The sequence below is a fragment of the Anneissia japonica genome, unplaced genomic scaffold (assembly GCF_011630105.1).
Source record: "Anneissia japonica isolate Jap-2015-1 unplaced genomic scaffold, ASM1163010v1 scaffold4031_len268452_cov156, whole genome shotgun sequence".
NCBI lineage: Eukaryota > Metazoa > Echinodermata > Crinoidea > Comatulida > Comatulidae > Anneissia > Anneissia japonica.
In genome coordinates, this window is record NW_022716874.1 from 251,660 (window position 1) to 270,010 (window position 18,351).

Here is an 18,351-nt window from a genome sequence, read left to right on the forward strand (position 1 = left end):
TATGTATACATCAGCATTGAGATGTGCATTGGAAAAGTCTGCAAGCAAAATAAACAAAAGACAGTCTTCAGTCTTCGTTGGTAAATAAAGTTAATATCACAAACTTTACAGTGCAGAAAAAACCTGAGTCAGCTAAATTGGTTGTAGCTACTGGTGTGTCCACAAAGAATTTTCTTTGGCAACTCCATATCAGAATTTTTCATTTTGAACTATTCCATTCCTCAGGGTTGAATTTTGGGGCCTCAGTGGTTTTCGTGAAATTTTAACCTTTCTTATCATATTTATGCTGATGATAAACAGGTCTATATTTCTTTTAAACTTGCTGAAGAATTTGATGTGAAGATTGAATCTCTCAGAAATTGTATTTCTGAGTTGAAAACTTGGATGTCCGAAAACTTCTAAAAGTAAATGAGCACAAGACAGAATTCATCGTCTTGTTCCCCTCAACAAATGAAAAAATGCCAAGACCTCCACATCAACATTGGGCAATGTCAGATCGATCAAGTACCTCATGTATAGAATTTGGGTATTACGCTTGATTCTTCAATGACTTTGAGTTAGCACATTCTCAAAATCACCAGCTCCTCAACATATCACTTGTGCAATATACATGCATTTGTTACCTCACATCTTGACTTTGGAATTCTCTTGTTTTTTTGGTTTTGATATATATCAGTCGTTAAAAAAAAAAAATTATGACAAGGCATGTAGACTATTGAACACTGTATTTATTTTTGAAAGAAATTTTCGACCAGTCCTCTGGCCTCCATCAGCTCTACTGAATGCACAAGATTGGCTGTTGCAGTTGTATACTGTACAATATAAACAATACAATAGTGATGTAGATGGATTAGGCCAATTATCTAATTTTTTATGCTGTAATATACAAAGTAAAAACCGACAGAGATCAAAGCAGTCAGGTATTGAGATAGTGGTATCTTTATTGAGGCCTATGGTGTGGGTTTTGTGTTCAAGTATAAGTTTGAGTTTGGAAATGCAGTGATCGTTGAGAGATTTAAAATTATTGGCTATGAGTACAAATCTCAAGTCATTCATGTTATTATTAGGAGAATTGAAATGTGTGGCTATTGGAAGGTTCTTACTGGTACGAATTGATGATTTCTGATTATTAAATGAAGGAGGTTTAGTGGTGATGCGTGAGGATGTGAGTAGGGATTTCATATGGCAATATTAAATATAATAAGCCTTGCTGTCAAATATGCACACATATAATGAACGACACAATCACACTCCAAGTCACTAACCACAAAATTCACCCCTCTCGACTCACATGTGGCTCGACTACCAACGTGAATTACATCATAATTGGTAATACATGTGATCATGGCACCTACATCGGTGAAACTGGAGCCTCTTTTAAAAGTAGATTTAATAATCGCAAATCATCAATCCGCACCAGTAAGAACCTTCCAATAGTGTAGTTAGTTTTGCTTCCCACCATATTATTCTACTATGTACACTTGGTTAAGAATTGTTTAATCTTCAACAAAACTATCTCAAAACTTGACCACTTTGATCGCTGTCAGATTTTACTTTGTAAATTACAGCATAAACTATTAGATAATTGGCCTATAATCCATCTACATCACTATTGTATTGCTTATATTGTACAGTATACAACTTGCAACAGCCAATCTTTTGCATTCAGTAAAACTGATGAAGGCCAGAGGACTGGCCGAAAATTTCTTTCAAAAATAAATAGAGTGTTCAATAGTCTACATGCCTTGTCATAATTTTTTGTTTCAACGACTGATATATAATTTGAAGAACACATGTGGATTTACAATGATATATGTATATATATAAATATATATATATATATAAAATGAGTACGAATGCATATAATATATATATATATATATATATATATATATATATATATATATATATATTTATGTAAAAATGGGATAAAAGAGGTCTCAAAATTCCAAGAAAAGGGCATAAAAGCAATAATGATGTGTGTGGTATTTCTTTTTCTGATACAGATTTAAGGTTAAATGTAATTTTGGTTTCTCCTCCTGTAGCACCTTGAGCGCTACTGCAGTGGATACAGTATGTGCGCTTTATGAGTCTTATAATTATTCATTATTATTATTTTTTGCTAAACAGTGCAGTGCACTCTTTGGAAAAAGTGATTACCTCTTGGTGTCACCACTATGAGGACCCTGCACAATCAATTTAGACAAGGCTGTAATGATTAATTATATTGGTCATTATTGTTGTTGTTGTCATTACTGTATTGCTATTATAATCATTGTTTTAATATTCAATACAGTTACAGTAAGTGATCATTCAGAATGAAAATTATACATTACAGTGGTGGATTTACAGGGGCCCAGCCCCCCCCCCCCCCCCACTGGATCCACCCTAAAATCATAAAAAAATTTGAGAAAAAAGAAAATTATTTTCAAATTATCAGTGTAAGAGTGTCATTACCTGCTATGTAGTAAATCATAAATTTTCTTATTTTAGCCCCAGCCATGGTGGGGCTGAGGTGGTATAGACACTCCATCTGTCCTGGGCCCCTCTATTTCAAATTCCTGGATCCGCCATTGCATTATTTAATCTCCGTTTACTTTTTTGTTATATTCAGTAATTAGTTTTCATGTGTTCTGACATTGATTATCATTTTGTAGATGTAGATTATATACCTGTTGGACAAACACCACTGCATTGCTGTCTACATGCTCAGGGTAGTTATGATGATCAGCGAGAAACGGCATTGTGGTTGATAAAATATGGTGCCTCAGTCTACAAGGAAGATGATGTAATGTATAGAAAAAAGAAATGATTCAGAAGGATTAGTTAATGTCTTTATTACAATAATACAAACATTCCTGATAACCAAAACCAACCTAATACATAAGAGCACTGATTTCCATTCTATACGAATGAATTCCATCAATTATTCTTGAACCAATAAATATTGTGATACTGATAGTGTTGGTCATTCCTTTGAATTATTATTTTCACCATTATCATTTATAAATCTTCAAAGCTAAAATATTTCCCTTTGTCATGCTGATGTAGTGTGCAGCTGCCATCCAGTGAAATATACTATAATTTTTCGTATGATCTTGTTATTACAGGACGGGAATACACCTCTTGATTATTATGATCGTAATAAATGTAGTAATTACGAAGTATCAACAAAGAAGGAAAAGAAAGATGAACTTAAAAAATTGCTTATAGGTAAGTTATCTGTTGTACATTAAATATTCCTGAACCTCATTGGCAAAAATCACAGAGCTTGCTTTATTTGGAAGAACCATGTCATAAGCCTCAGCTATAAAGCTTTCTAGGCATGGCTATACCTTAAGTACTAATAGCTAGTTAGGTGCCATCTCAGTGGAGGTCTTGTGGGTCCTGACCCCAGCCTCTTTTTTAGGATGCCTTTTTTTAAGTGGAAGAAGGTAAATATTTTATTCGTCAATCATATCAACTTTATTGTTAATGGAAATTAATTTTAACCAAGTGTTGCATAAGATGAAAATGAAACATACCTGTAAATAAACAATATATATTATTTTAATGTAAAGCTCAGTATTTTAAACTGTATTCTACTTTGATTTTATGGCTGAAATCAAGCAATGGCACAACAGTGTATCCTAAATATTCCAAAACAATTATATGACAGTAATCGCACCTGCAAGATCCTGGAAATGCCACCTTATACTTCTAAAAGAAAAAGATTTCTGATGTTTTAGACTCAGCCCCTTGTTAATATCTCTCATGTAACCTATTGCAAGTGTACTCTGCCAACCAAACTTGTCACTGAAGAAACAGCAAACAAATCCACACCTATTACATGCACTCGATAGATGTGATCCATGCATAGAGGCTTTTCTGCATGGGTATGCTATAAAAGTCCCAATTATTATTCATTTTTAAAGCATAATTATTTCAGTAATTTAGCTTCCTCATGTAGTGGAAATATTTATCAAATTATCTGTCATTCTACACAGCAACGATGAATCAAAAGTAAAAAGAATGAAAAAGTAAACAAAAATTTAACAAAAATATCAACTTCACATAACATTTTGAAAAATTAAGGCAAAAAAACACTACAAAATTAAAATGGAAATGTACAATTTATGTAACGAATTATCAATCATAGTTATCTGGAAGTTGTGGGTTGGATTTCTACCCAAACGTACTGAGCACTCAGTATGATAACATGTCGGATAGGGCAAAAATCAATTTTATGATATGCAAGGTTTATATAATTAATAATATAAACGTAATAGAAAATACTATACATTTGTACTCTGTATTAATCAATTCCTGTATTAATTTCATAACTTTTTATAATAATGTTATTTTCTGTTGGACCTCTTCATGTTCTAGAAGTAGTTAAGTCTAATGTTTCAACAACTTGATATAAACTTACATAATTTGATGTGTTATTTTCAGAAATCAATTTGTACAGTGATGGTAATTTTTTTAAACAAAATAGTCACAGTGTGTTTAATGTAAACTATAAAATGGATGTAAGAAATATGTAGCATAAGAGTATACTAAATAATATTTGTTATATTTTATATCCATAAGAGCTATCAGCTCCAGGACAAATATTAGCGAGAGATCCTGAAGCCATTAAAGCATTCACATATGAAGTCCAGAATGGGAAAATTACGATGGTTAATTCTAGAGTCATGTTCCTTGGGAAAGAAGGGGTCGGCAAGACGAGTTGTGTCCGTTCCATGCTTGGCAAAGTGTAAGTACATAACAAGGCCTTGTTTTTTAGGTAATTGTATAGTCTGTTGGCTTGCAGTCAGAGCCACAGTATTACAATATTCTTATAGTATCATATATGTTCATTACTCCTAGGCAACTGACTATCCAGGATTTGTTTGCAATTGTTTAAAGGATTTTAAAAGGGCATTTCTGCCCATTGGCTTTTGATATAGCTGTCATTTTCAAAGGGTTTAATTTTTTACTTAGTATGCATTGAGTACAGTACTACACCACACACACACACAACACATCACTATGAGCTTGTCACACTTTATTATCTCAACTGTTATTCAAAAACTAATTTAATGTTTGAATAAAACCTAATACTAGAAATTGCAAGTGAAGTGCTGCGAAGCGTTGGTACCGTGTTTGCCAGTCTACAACACATTACATATTGACACCATTTTGTTACTGAGTGCCTCCAGAGCTTGTCGCACTTTATTATGGCTATTTCAACTGTTATTCAAAAACTAATTTAATGTTTGAATAAAAACATAATGTAAGCATGAAAACATAGCATATACAGTAGTAATTATCCTATGTATATTTGATGGTGAATATAAGTTTACAATGCATACTAAGAATATAAAGCTTAACATACTATGTTATGTACTAACATACTCTGTTGCTGATTTAGAAGTTTATATAGTGCGAAAATAAAAAAAATAAAAATATTATTTTAAAAGTTAAAGAAAAGGTTTGGTATAAATATGTCCTTTCTTAAATGTATAAGTCCATTGCATATAATATAATTAACTTAACATTTTTCCTGTTTCTTAGTATTCATTGATTTGGTAAAATTATAGTTACATAATAAATTATTATTTTATTATTACTATGTTTATATAAATGTCAATAGATGTAGAAACAACGAACCATCAACAGATGGTATTGTAACAACAACAGTATTTCATACAGTTAATGGTGATTTCAGCGAATGGAAGGAACAAAATGATGTGGATGGTATGAATATTATACTTTCTTGAAATGAAATATACATAATTTAATTTACAAATTCACTGTCTAAATAATATACACTGTTATTTTTATGAATTATTTTGATGACATGTTTTTGCAAATAGAATGAACAAAAGGATGTGGATGGTATTAATATTATACATTCTTAGAATATAATTTAATTTACAAATTCACTGTCTAAAATATTATAATTCGTTATTTTTATAAATTAATTAATGACGTTTTTTCTTGAAATCTTTTCAATATTGTACAGTTTGTGAATTAACCAAGCAGATACGTGAGCATACCATTGCAGAAAATGTCGCCAAAAAGCTGAAGCAGCCAAAAAGCCATCAAAACTCATCTAATTCTGCATCATCCAGTTCTACAGCCTCTTCAACAGTAAATTTTTATTTATTTTAATATGCAAAAATTACTTTAAAAACTTTTATTGAAAGATTTTCTTTTAAATTTTGAATATGTATTTTTTACTTAGCGTTCAGCCTAATATGAAAATCACTGGTTCGAATTGCTGTGTACATTTTCAACTGACCTAGATTAGTGATTCTTAAATGTTTAATTACAGATGCCATCAGAAGCAGCAAAAAGTATGACAAGCTATACCAGTAAACTCCCTGAAGAAGGAATTCATAAGAAACTTGTTGCTGAACTTGCTAAATCTGCCAGTGTCCATCCGGATAACCCATTAGAACAATTAAGTGCATCTGGGGAGGGATTTGACAAGAGTTTTGTACCAAGAGATGTCACATGCATTTGGGACTATGCTGGTCAGCTGACTTACTATATATTACACAGAGTAAGTAATAAATTCTACTGAAAGCTATATTTCAAAATTACTGTATGTTTTCTTGTGATTTGGCATGCGACTCTGGTGAGTAGTGGAGCAATGGTCTTGTGGTAAAGGTGGTTGACTTCCACTCCCATTTTCCTAGGTTTCAATCCTTTTAGGAGCCATTAACATTAATGTTGAAAATTAGTTTATAGAACATCACAGTTTATATTTATTCAAAAAAGCTCCTGAATATCAGCTGAATTTCTGGCCTTAGCTGGAAGTTTTACCCTCTATATGTGGTTCAAATCAAATATTATTTTTTTGTATTGTCTGTGTACCTGTATAATGTTAGTTGTTGTAGTATTTGCAGGATTTCAATCTCTCTTCTTAAGTGACTTCATTTTTCAATGATCAGTCAGGGGTGGCACCAGTGGGGCCGGGAGAAAAGTCCCAATTCATCGTGAAAAAAAAATATTTTTCTGCATATTAGTAAAAATTGACTTTATATTATGCATTTGATGGAATAAGCATTTGAACCCCATTGAATTGTAATATATTTCGGGGCTTCTTGCCCTGGAAAACTTTAAGAGATTTTGTGACGGCCGACCACAGCCACTTTCCTCTCATCGGGGACGTCATTATTCCTCCTCCAATTTCAAATCTTTGCGCCACCCCTCTGTTTGTTTGTAACATGCCTGATTTTATTAATTATTTTTTAAGTTTAAATTTGTTTCTTCTTCTTCCTAGTTAGTTCTGACAGATGGATACTACTGTGTTGTATTCAGTGTGTTAGATGATTTGGACGCCCTTGCAACACCAAGAGATTTCCAGCAAGTAAATACACCACTTAATCTTCATTGCAGTTGTTTAAACCTTAATTAGTTTTAATTCATCAATTAATCATATACCATTTTTGTTTATTTATTCAGGGACAATTTGAAATGACAAATCTTCAGATGAATGTGTTTTGGATGCGGTCAATATATGAACACGCTGTACTACCCTATCCTGGAAGGACAAAGAAGTTAATCAATGGCATATCCTCACCAACGATAAGTTTAGTTGCCACACACAAAGATAAATTATTGGGGACCGAGTCAAAAAATGACAAGCTGGTGAGACATTTTCTGTTTTATAGTAAAATTACAGTGTTTTTTCTTTAAATCTTCAAAACATTTACTAATACAGTACTTTCAATTTTGTTCAAAGATCACAACCAAGTTCAAAAGAATATTTGATGAAATAAAAGGAACACCATATGCAAGCCATGTGGATCGTGAGATGTATGTTGTAGATAACACTGTGGCTATTGATGAAGGGATTGAGAAATTGAAGAAGAATGTTGGAAAATACATGAAGTCAACGGCAAAACCTATTCCCACTAGCTGGGTTGATTTCCAATCCAAAGTACAAGATGTTGGAAAAACAAAACTCCGTCTTTCTTTAGATGAGGTAACATGCTTGCTTATTCTTTTAGATTAGCCATTCAAATTTATAGTTTTAATTATTGAGGATTCCTTTCGATTTAAATAGAATTTAATGGTTGTATTTACAAAGTTACCATCACATTGGTTAATCTTTTATTTTCTTATTTATTTAGCATTTCGTGTCCATTTTAGTGATGTTATTGTAATATGTTTTTATGGTCTATTGTTCAACTTCAAATTTTTATGACAAAAATTGCAATAAAGCTTCTCGTATCGTATTGATTATGATTATGATTTTTTCAATGGAATTCTCTTCTCATTCAAAATTTTTTAAGGTCGCAGAAATTGCATCTAAATGTGGAATTTCTAAAGCAATGCTTAACACTGTCCTCGATTATCTAAATGACACTGGAATAATTCTGTACTCTAAGACTAATGAGAAGTTAAAGTACACGGTTATTACGGACTTGCGCATGATGATCGACATTGTGACAAAAGTCATCACGGTAGTGAAACCTGATGATATTGACAAGGTAAGCAATATACTGTAGCAATTACCTCCTATACTTAACTTCAGGTGGTTATTTTGTTTTATCATTTTTATGATGTTTAATAATTATGTTCATATTTTCTTGTAGTTACCTATACTGATGCAATGGAATAAGCTCGACAGTGAGGGAATTCTACAAGAGCAATTGCTACGTCATTTGTGGCGATTTGAGATAGAGAAAGATGCCAGCAACTTTGATGTTTTTGTAGAACTAATGAAAAAGTTTGGATTGCTGTTTGAGAAACAAAAGGTAAGCTTCTTCTTATCATTTAGCAGAAGTAACTCTTTCTTAATATGTATGTGCATAAATTTTCAAACCTTTTTGAGATTCATAATATGCCACATCAATGCTCATGTTTTCAAAGGGATCTCAAACTGGTAACCGAATATTCATGGTTCCCACTCGGATGCAAATCAATAAAGAGGGCTTGGAAGTTAAGGAAGACGAGCAGCAAACGGTATCGATTTATGTGACGCCTATCGACTTCCTACCGGATGCTGTCTACAATTTGCTGGTCGTTTCATTTTTAGACTTGATGAATGACAAAGGTAGGAGTGGTGATCATGTGGAATTGTTTCGGAATCGTAGTGACTTTGACTTAGATGATGAGCATGTAGTGAGTCTAGGAGCTGTCAAAATCAAGAACAGGCATGCATTGAAGGTAAGATGCATTGCTAAATGTTAAGCATGATAATTATATTAATGTAATAAAACTGTCAATGTAGAACTATGGTATAAGAAATATATTTATATATACTAATTCATATAATGTATATTACAGTACATGTTAGCCTAAATTGTTTGGGATTTTGCACTATTTTTGTGCCAGTAAAACATTGTCAGACCAGGTCTGGCAGTTTAGTGTAATTTTTTTGGCAAATAAATCATGAATTGATAGACAGCTATACGTCATATCCACAACAGCTCTTAAGCTGGGCAATTACTACAGCCTGCAGTTGTCGGCTAGCCCGATTCGGTGGGAAACACCACAAGCCACTGAAATTAGCATGCGGCGTCGCATCGTCGGCGCTCTCAGGGGGTGGATTTGGATTCGTAGAGCAGTGTGTGCCAAGCTTTAGATAGAAATTTGTGTATTTATATTTATTGTTATGTGCAGACTTCTCCAAGTAAACCCATTGATGAATAAAGTATCCTGTATGTTGTCTTGTCTTATAAACAGATTGAAATATCACGTATGATAAAAGTTGATGAACATGGCAATGAAGAAACTCTCGAACCACATCCTAGCGTCTGCATGGAGGTAAGTTTCCATAAGCAAATGCTGTTCGTTTTAGTCATTTTTTAAATAGAAATTAAGGAGGTTTTGAAAAACCTAATGGTAATTTTCTTTATTAATACTTCTTTAAATGTCTTTTGTCAAGCCTTTAGACCCACTTGCTAATGCTTCAAGACAGATTCCCATTCTTTAGCAACTGCTTATCAACAAATCTTTGATTAAAACTATAGGTTTTGTAAATACAGTAACTAGTTTTAAGTGAAGGGATTTTACTAAATGTTTATGGATTTTGTGGGATTTTTATGGTATATTCAGTACAATTGCAGTAGGGAGAGTAAGTGGGTGTGCAAAAATTGTCCAATTGTGGTACGGGGGAAGACTTAAAATGCCTGATGGGGGTCAAAGTTAACAGCTGTTTGGATCGCATCTACAACTACATCGGTGCTGAAGTTTGTCCAATGGATTTATAATCAATATCAGGTTGTACTCCTTGAAAAGTATTGTACTATTTTTACCTTTTTTTTTGGCTCCGATGAGGAGCTTTAGGAATATCCGGCTGATTGTGCTTTTCTTGCTGATTGACTGCTTTTTTGCTGATTGATTGATTTTTATCTATTTTTTAGAGGAACAATTACTGGCTCAAGTCTAGTTCTATTTTTTAGAGAAAAAAATAACGGGCCCGTCTGGGAATTGAGCCAAGGACCTCTCACACCCTAACCTACATTCCTGCCTTTAGACCAACGTTTATAATTTTGAATTTTTGATTGATTGCTTAAAAGATCTTTTTTGTATGGGCCAACAAACTCTACTGCTTCTATTATACTGCCCTTATTAGAGCTTTAGAGATTGTGAGAACTTTTTTTATTTGGGTGATCAGAAAATGAATGTCTCTCTTTTATTGATTGGGGGCCATTTAGAGGTCTTGGTTGCATTGCTAGAATCCCAACAAAATTGAGATTTATACATATTGCATATGCACCTATAAAAAATTATCAGTATTATTTTATTTTTATCAGGTATTAAGTTACCTCCGACAGCAGTTGAAAACTGTGTATGTTACTACAGAAGGAGTTGGCTATGAGTTACGCATTTTTTGCAATGCCTGTGAACCTACGCTGCGACCGTTGCATAAACTTGAGGAATGTTTAAAGAAAGGTAGCGTGCGTTGTGGAATGAAGAATGTTGCAATGACTCGTATCAGACGACTCTTTTCAACAGGTTGGTTAACGAGTACCATTTGTATACGAAATTGGTGTTTATATTTTATACCATTTGTTTTCGTTAAGATAAAAATTTTCTATTGAATACTGAAAGTATTTGCAAGTAAAAATAAATGGTAACAATATTTTAGTAATGAAGGCAGTCAGAATGCTCTACAAATGTCCCTCTTTCCCTGGCAACAACAAAAGAATATGCAAATTATAATTTATGCCCTACCATAACCAAGGACTTATAACTGTTACCAGGATTGTAAGTATATCATGGATAATTTTAATGCACTAGTTATTTGATAACTTCATTCCAATTTGTTTTGTGTCTTTTTTCTGCATTTTTATAAGCGGTTAGTCATGGCCTAGGCTACTCCTGTGCCTAGGCTAGCATTTGTGATGTTCATTGTAGTACAGTAGTACAAAACAAAATTACATCAATTTAAAATTAAATTTGTGAACATACTTGCCTTATATCTTAACTAGCAGGTTTTTTTTATTGGTAGATTGTTTTGTTTTTAAGCGTGTGTGAATTGCATGCCATGTGAAATTAGTACCCTTTCTTTACTTTGTTTTTTATGGTACCATAATTCTCGGCCAGGCCTAGCTGTACCCCTAGCCGACACGCAGTGTGGCTAAGGAAATTTTTTTTTTTTTTTTGAGCATGTGCAGATTGTGCTTATCTGGCTCATTAGCATAACAATATTACACATAAGGCTAATTCAAGTTAGACGGCTTAAACCAGCCAGCTTCCTATCCTGGTAACAGTTATTGCTATAACCCTCCCTCGTGGACAATAAATCTTTTCTCATGCTCGCCAGAAACATTCCAGGTCTGATGTACAGTATTCAATTCAATCTTTTATTGCAGCAGAAAGGTTTATCAATTCATCAATCATGATTTAATATGTAACAAAATGCTAGGTGAGAAGTTACACAATACATTAAGTGAATATGACACTGTTAATTTTAAGAGCCCAAAATTTTATGATTTTATGACAGGTTTTGATGATAACTCTGCACAAGAAATCCTGAATTTTCTGGCACTTCAGACCTTGATTGTTGGTTGTGGAACTAAAGAACTACGGAGGTACTTTCTAGACAAATCTAATCTTGCGCAATCAGAAGTTACACCATTTCTGACCAGGGAGAGGCATGGATTATTAATGGATGTTGATTTTGGAGATGAGGCGACAACAGTTTTTTCATCAACCAGCAATATTGCTGCATTCCATATGAGCATCATGGTGAAGTTAATTCGCTACTGTTGCCACAACACCAAAGCAGAAGACTTCTGGGAGAACCCTAAGGATGATGACAATTCTGAGCTGGCAAATCTTGTCCGCATCTATCAATACAAGAAAACTGTTCTCGACTGCAGTTACAGCAACAGTGTCACAGAGGAGGAGTTTGATAAGCGATGGAAGGAACTCACTGCTATTTTTACAGGTGTTGGGGTTCCTGTTGAAGACATTGAGAATTACCGCGACCCGTGGCATTATAAAGATGGAGCCATGGAAGGTAACTTGTCAATATTAATAATGGCTGCTGTTAATGCTAATTCTGCTGCTGATGATAAGTACTGTACCTGTCCAGTCAATTTGTAGATTGACCTGGCCAGAACTAATTGCAACAGAAATAATTTTTGCGGAATCTGTTTCAGAAATATACCATAAATAACTTACTAAAATCTAAAATTTAGGGTAACATTGTGAATTTCAAAGATATTTAGTTAATAGTTAGTTAATATCCAATGGTTTACTGTGGCACAATGGCCAACTGCTGCATATAAAAACCTGTTGTTGCTAACAAAAAATAGTTCAATAAATAGATGCTCATGCGAAAACACAAAATCAAACCAGGCGCATTCAACACAATGATCAGCGAAATTGTGCACACTGTTATGCATTGCCGGATAATATTTTTATTTATTTATTTCCAGGCCAGCAGCGAAAAAATTGCTACTTTCAGGTTGGAAAAAAAAAAAATATAAAAATAGATAAATACAAACAATCTCAAAATACATTATTAACTACAGTAACCTCTACCCCACTATGAACATAATTATAGAATCATGAAACTAAACAGAGTCACAAAGACAATACCGGGATACTTTTTAAAATGAGCAATTGGAAATGTTTAAAACCAGTCAAAAAGATACCACAGTACATTGATTAACAGGCACATATCCAGTAGGATCCCCCCTTTAAAATTTCAATACATATTAATGTAATGTATTGAAATAATCACTACTTATCTAAAAAAAATGAACAAAGTATATTTGATAAATAGTTTGATATAATTTGTAATACAGTATCTCTAGCTATGTTCTGACGATCACTACTAGTACTATCCGATGCAAGATAATTAGAAACCCAGTCAATTTTGCGTCTACACGATAGTTACATGGATAGTTACAGCGCTTATACTCTGATATAAAAAGGTTGAAGAATAAAGTGATTTCAATTGATCTCATGATGATATTTCAATAAAACGAAGATGACACGGGGGATTAGCAGACTTCTCAAGTTTGTAAATTGCATTTTCGTAACATGTCTTCAGATTTTTGCAGAGTTTGATCCTGAAATATACACACATCTTAATACTAAAAGTTTGAAAAAATCCAACCTGGGGAACATTGTTAATTTTAAAGATATTTAATGAGTTAACATCCAATGGTTTATTGTGTTGCATTGCACAACTGCTGCGTTGAAGCATATAAAAGCCTGTTGTTGCTAATGAAGAAATGGTTAAAGCATAATGGACACCCACGCGGCGGGAACGCAGTTGAATCAATCCAGACGCGTTAGTAATACAATTATCAGCGCATGCGGCTGCTGTCTGATTTGATTTTTTGTCAGTTAAGTAGTTTGTTATCATCATTCGAGGAATAAATTTTTCCTAAATGGTTATATAGTGGTTTAATTTTTATATAATTTTGATTTTTGTTAGTTGACTTGTATTATTCAAAATTCAATATTTCCATAGCCATAGTGTAGAACATATTTAGGGAATATCATTCAATCAAATTATGTTTGGTTTTAATATTAGTAGCAAATATTAAATTAACTGAAATAATGTTCTGGATCGTACTGAAAGGGCGAAGAGAATATATAAAAAAAATACTTCTATGCTGTATTACTGTAGCAATATTAAAATTAAATTAAATGTTCAATAAGGTCGGCATGTTCTAAAAAATAATATCTGTTGCAGTTAGTTCTAGGTTCATTATAATTCATTATCAGATTGACTGGACTACTGCTACTCAAGTTTGATTTTGATTCTATTGCTGCTGCTGCTGATTCTATTTCTGAATCAGATTCTGCTGATAATTCTGCTGCTGTACTGAGTCTGCTTTTACTGATGATGATTTTGCTGCTGTGGCTGAATCTAACAGCTACTACTCATGCTGATTATTAATAAATAATAATAATTAATAGTTGGATTTGTGTAGCGCATCATGCATAAAAGCATCCATGCGCTTGGTGGTTGAGTTTGATATTTTTAAAGTGGGAAGTGGAAAAAGAATTGTAGCCCTTTAAAATTAAATTTACTCCCTAAACTAAAGCTAGTTTGTTGGCCATTGGCTCAGAAGAGTTCATCCACCCTTTGTTGGTTTTTTTGTCTTGCTGCTGGGTGTCCTTCCTCCCTTCCACCAGAGGCCACTAGAATCATCCAATGGCAGCTAGACAGGATGCAGTTTATAACGTTGTACCCAGGACACTATTATAAACTTGTACTACACTTAAGTAAGCTAAAAACTAATTCTGCTCCTGCTGATGATGATACTAACTCTGGTGCTGAGTCGGATGCTGCTGATGCTGATTTTTCTGATGCTGCTAATCTTTCTGATGCTGCTGATATGCAATAACATCAGATTTGTGGTTCAGGTTGTGTAAGGCATAATTGTAATTATGAAAACTCGAAATTAAATAAACTTACTGTTGCAAATTATTTAAATTTCCATTTCTTTATTCATCAGAAGTAGGTATTGGGCACACTGTCATTGAAGAAATCAAGAATTTCCAGGCTATTTCATCAGCTGTCGTTGATGTTGGTACTGCAACCATGAGAGATTACATATTAGAGGTTAATAAAATTAACAAGAACGATGTAGGAAATTATCTACTCTCCGAGAAGAGTAAAAATAGCTTTAAGAATGCATGGAAAAATATCAGTCAAGATCAGAGGTCTAAAATGTTCACAACATCAGCTGACATAGATACGTTTGATATTTCTATTATGTATTTAATAATTCGAAACTGCTCCAATGGCATCCCAGAGTCATTTTGGAAAGAACCATTTAGATTGCCTAACTTGGTGCAAATCCACAACTACAGGAACACAAAGCTGGCACATTCCCCCAACAGTAGAATGTCAAATAAAGAATTTGAAATTGAATGGAAGAAAGTGAGATCAATGTTGCATGCTGCAGGTGCTTCTTTAACCGACATAGACAAATATAAGGCACTAAGATTTATCAACTAAATGCATAATTCTACTTTGTATTTAAATTTCTGCTGCAAAATATGAACGCATGTGTTTGTTGTATATTTTTGTCCACTAACATGACATTGTAAACATTTCAGCACGGAGCAATATTTCTGATTTTTAACTTGTCTGGTTTAATAGCAAAACACTTTGGGTACCAGGGGTACACAATCACAACTTTATTAATTAGTGTTTACACACCAGTTGTAAATTGTAGCTTGCAGTGTCATAATGCAAAGAAATTGAACAGTACTGTCGTAGCATTGTTTAAAAATTACTTAAAACTTTAAATGTTTATGTGTGTGTTTATTAACGTTATCTACTGTGGTATCAGCACCACTTTATGCTAAAGCTCCTTAATTTTATTAATAATAATAATAATAATAATAATAATAATGTGAAGCTCTATGAGCTTACATAATCATTACCCATGTCATTCGATTATGGAACACGAACTCAGGCTCCTGGGGAAGTATTCCGTAAAATTTGGTAACATTTGCACATTTTGGCATTTAACCCTACCAGGTACCCACTTATACTCCTGGGTGGAGAGAAGCAATGCAGATAAAGTGCTTTGCCCAAGGACGCAAGTGAAATGCACAGCGAGGGATTGAAACCCTGACCATGAGGTTGGGAAAACCATCCTTACTGTGCCAAACCACTTCCATTAAGGGATGTCATTGTACAATAATAGGCAGTTTTTCCCGCACGACTTTAACCTTAAACTTTAACGTCAGTAACCAAAATGCACGCGATAGCTCCCCCCTTTTTGTAAACAAATCGAAGTATGCATGCGCAAACCCATAACTAACATACATCGAGCACGTAAAATCCTGAAATTAACGTCATTATGACGTTATCGGTTAACCTTAACGTCGTGCAGCGAAAACTACCAATTAATGAAAATGTAGATTTTTGAACAATCAAAGCTTAATACTGTATTTATTGTACTTACTTGGTACTTGGCATTCCATGACAGGAATATCTGTCTGTCATTGACTGATAAACAGTTGACTAAATACACTGCTGATATACTTATTCAGAGAGAGATCAGACTGGTACTTTACAATTGACTTATAATTTAGTTTCTTATTAATTTACATACATGCTACTTATAGATGATAGTTTAATATTGTGAATGGAAACTGTTCCTGATAAATTGATGTCTATCAACCTGGCTGTTTTTACTTGCCTTCTGGGGGATAGAAGAAGTTGTCTTCCTATGCACTTGTTCGAAGTGAGATTGAGCAAAAACAAATGAAACTTTTTAAGAATCTTGGCTATGTATTCGCATTATAGATAGAGTTTAAGTAGGTTTCAAGAAGAATGTAGATATTCACCAAGGAATTTAGATTCTTTAAATTATGTTTACCATCACCAACCACAGAATTTATGAAACAATTTGAGGTTTTTGAAGAATCAACTTAACATTTACTAATGAAAGATCAACAAGAAATAAACTGTAGACATTTTTCAAATCAGGGTTGTTTTAAAGTGCTATGTTTTCACATTATAGATAGAGTTTAAATAGGTTTCAAGAAGAATCTAGATATTCAATAAGGAATTTAGACCCTTTAAATTATGTTTACAGTCACTAACCACAGAATTTAAGAAGTGATTGATTTCATACAGGGGTATATTTTTATGGCACACACTGTAAAAAGATTTTGATTTAGAAAAAAGAAGATATTTGATATAAGAACATTTGTAATTAAGCAGTAGGTTGTACTGATAACCCTTTTGTGTGCGTTTCGTTGTCATTTGTACATTTTATCACAATCTTTTGTAAAAACCACCATTTGGTTGAAAAGTGTATCATGCTGAAATATAAATTGATTTTACCCTTTATTGATCATATACACATGCCATGACATAATATGTAATTATAACAACTGAATTTTAACATTAAAAATATTTTATTGTAATGAGAACTTAAGTATACAGATTAAGTAATTCAAATATGTTTGAATTCAATTTTTCAATTTTTAGCGTGCCAGACAGTGCATCTTTTGATGTATACATTTTTTTTCAATCTACAAAGTTTATTTTATATCTACAACAAATGAAACTGTACAGTAAAATCATTTATGAGGCTAGGTATGAAGTGCTGTCTAAAATATTTCTAATGTACACTGGGCATGATATACATTTTTTGTTTGTAAATTTTTATCCATTTTAAGTCATTTAAATGTTTTATTTGGTATAAAAGCATTGCATTGATTTTCATTTAGATAAATAAATGTTACTTTGACTTGGAAGATGTTTTTGTTGAGTGTGAATAATTCCTGTGCTGTAAATTTATTTAAACCCAAGAGACTGAGTGATTGGAATGCAGGCATCCTACCACCAAGTTGGAGTCCTCACAGGACATTCTTAAATACAAATTAAACTTTACAATTGTAACATCAATTGTTCTTATATATTAACACTCTGTTTATGCCATTTACCAAATTGTGAATATACAGTATCACAGGTGCGACAAGGCAAAGATAACAGCGAGTTAATTATAGAGGGCGTGCTACTGGATGAAATGAACCAGGAAGTCTTGTCGAATGGGAAAACCCGCAGTCGAACGGAAAGCGTATCTTCCGAATATCTGCGTACAGTCTTCTACACAGGGAACAGGAGTTTACCTTACAAAAAGGTGTTATTATTAGAGAAATAATAATAATGCACTTTATTACTGTAACACTTCTATCTTCAAAAATTGTATTTTTACCTACTGTGTGCTACAAACGATATTCGGCGCTAATGCACTTTAGGGCGCTTGACGCCATCTTGTGTGTTTACAAAAATGAAAACGAACCCTGAACATGACCGTTGAACTTTTCAACTTTCTGTTTTTCGGTGACCTGTGCCCTCTACACGTTGAGACAAATGCAATTGCATCCTGCTGCAGACCGGCAGCGAGGCGAGGTCAGCTACGCTTT

General features: G+C 33.4%; 1 protein-coding gene across 1 annotated transcript; it reads left to right on the forward strand.

Moving 5' to 3' along the window:
* The first annotated feature begins 5,614 nt into the window (after nucleotides 1–5,614).
* On the forward strand, nucleotides 5,615–17,758 carry LOC117110006. The gene is made up of 13 exons (XM_033252545.1): nucleotides 5,615–5,721; nucleotides 5,990–6,117; nucleotides 6,302–6,532; nucleotides 7,256–7,342; nucleotides 7,438–7,623; nucleotides 7,718–7,960; nucleotides 8,271–8,468; nucleotides 8,574–8,735; nucleotides 8,851–9,147; nucleotides 9,667–9,747; nucleotides 10,740–10,941; nucleotides 11,933–12,451; nucleotides 14,913–17,758. Exons 3-13 carry the CDS (start codon nucleotides 6,302–6,304, stop codon nucleotides 15,416–15,418), a joined length of 2,712 nt encoding a protein of 903 aa, XP_033108436.1. The 5' UTR covers nucleotides 5,615–5,721; nucleotides 5,990–6,117; the 3' UTR covers nucleotides 15,419–17,758.
* Nucleotides 17,759–18,351: the final 593 nt, after the last annotated feature.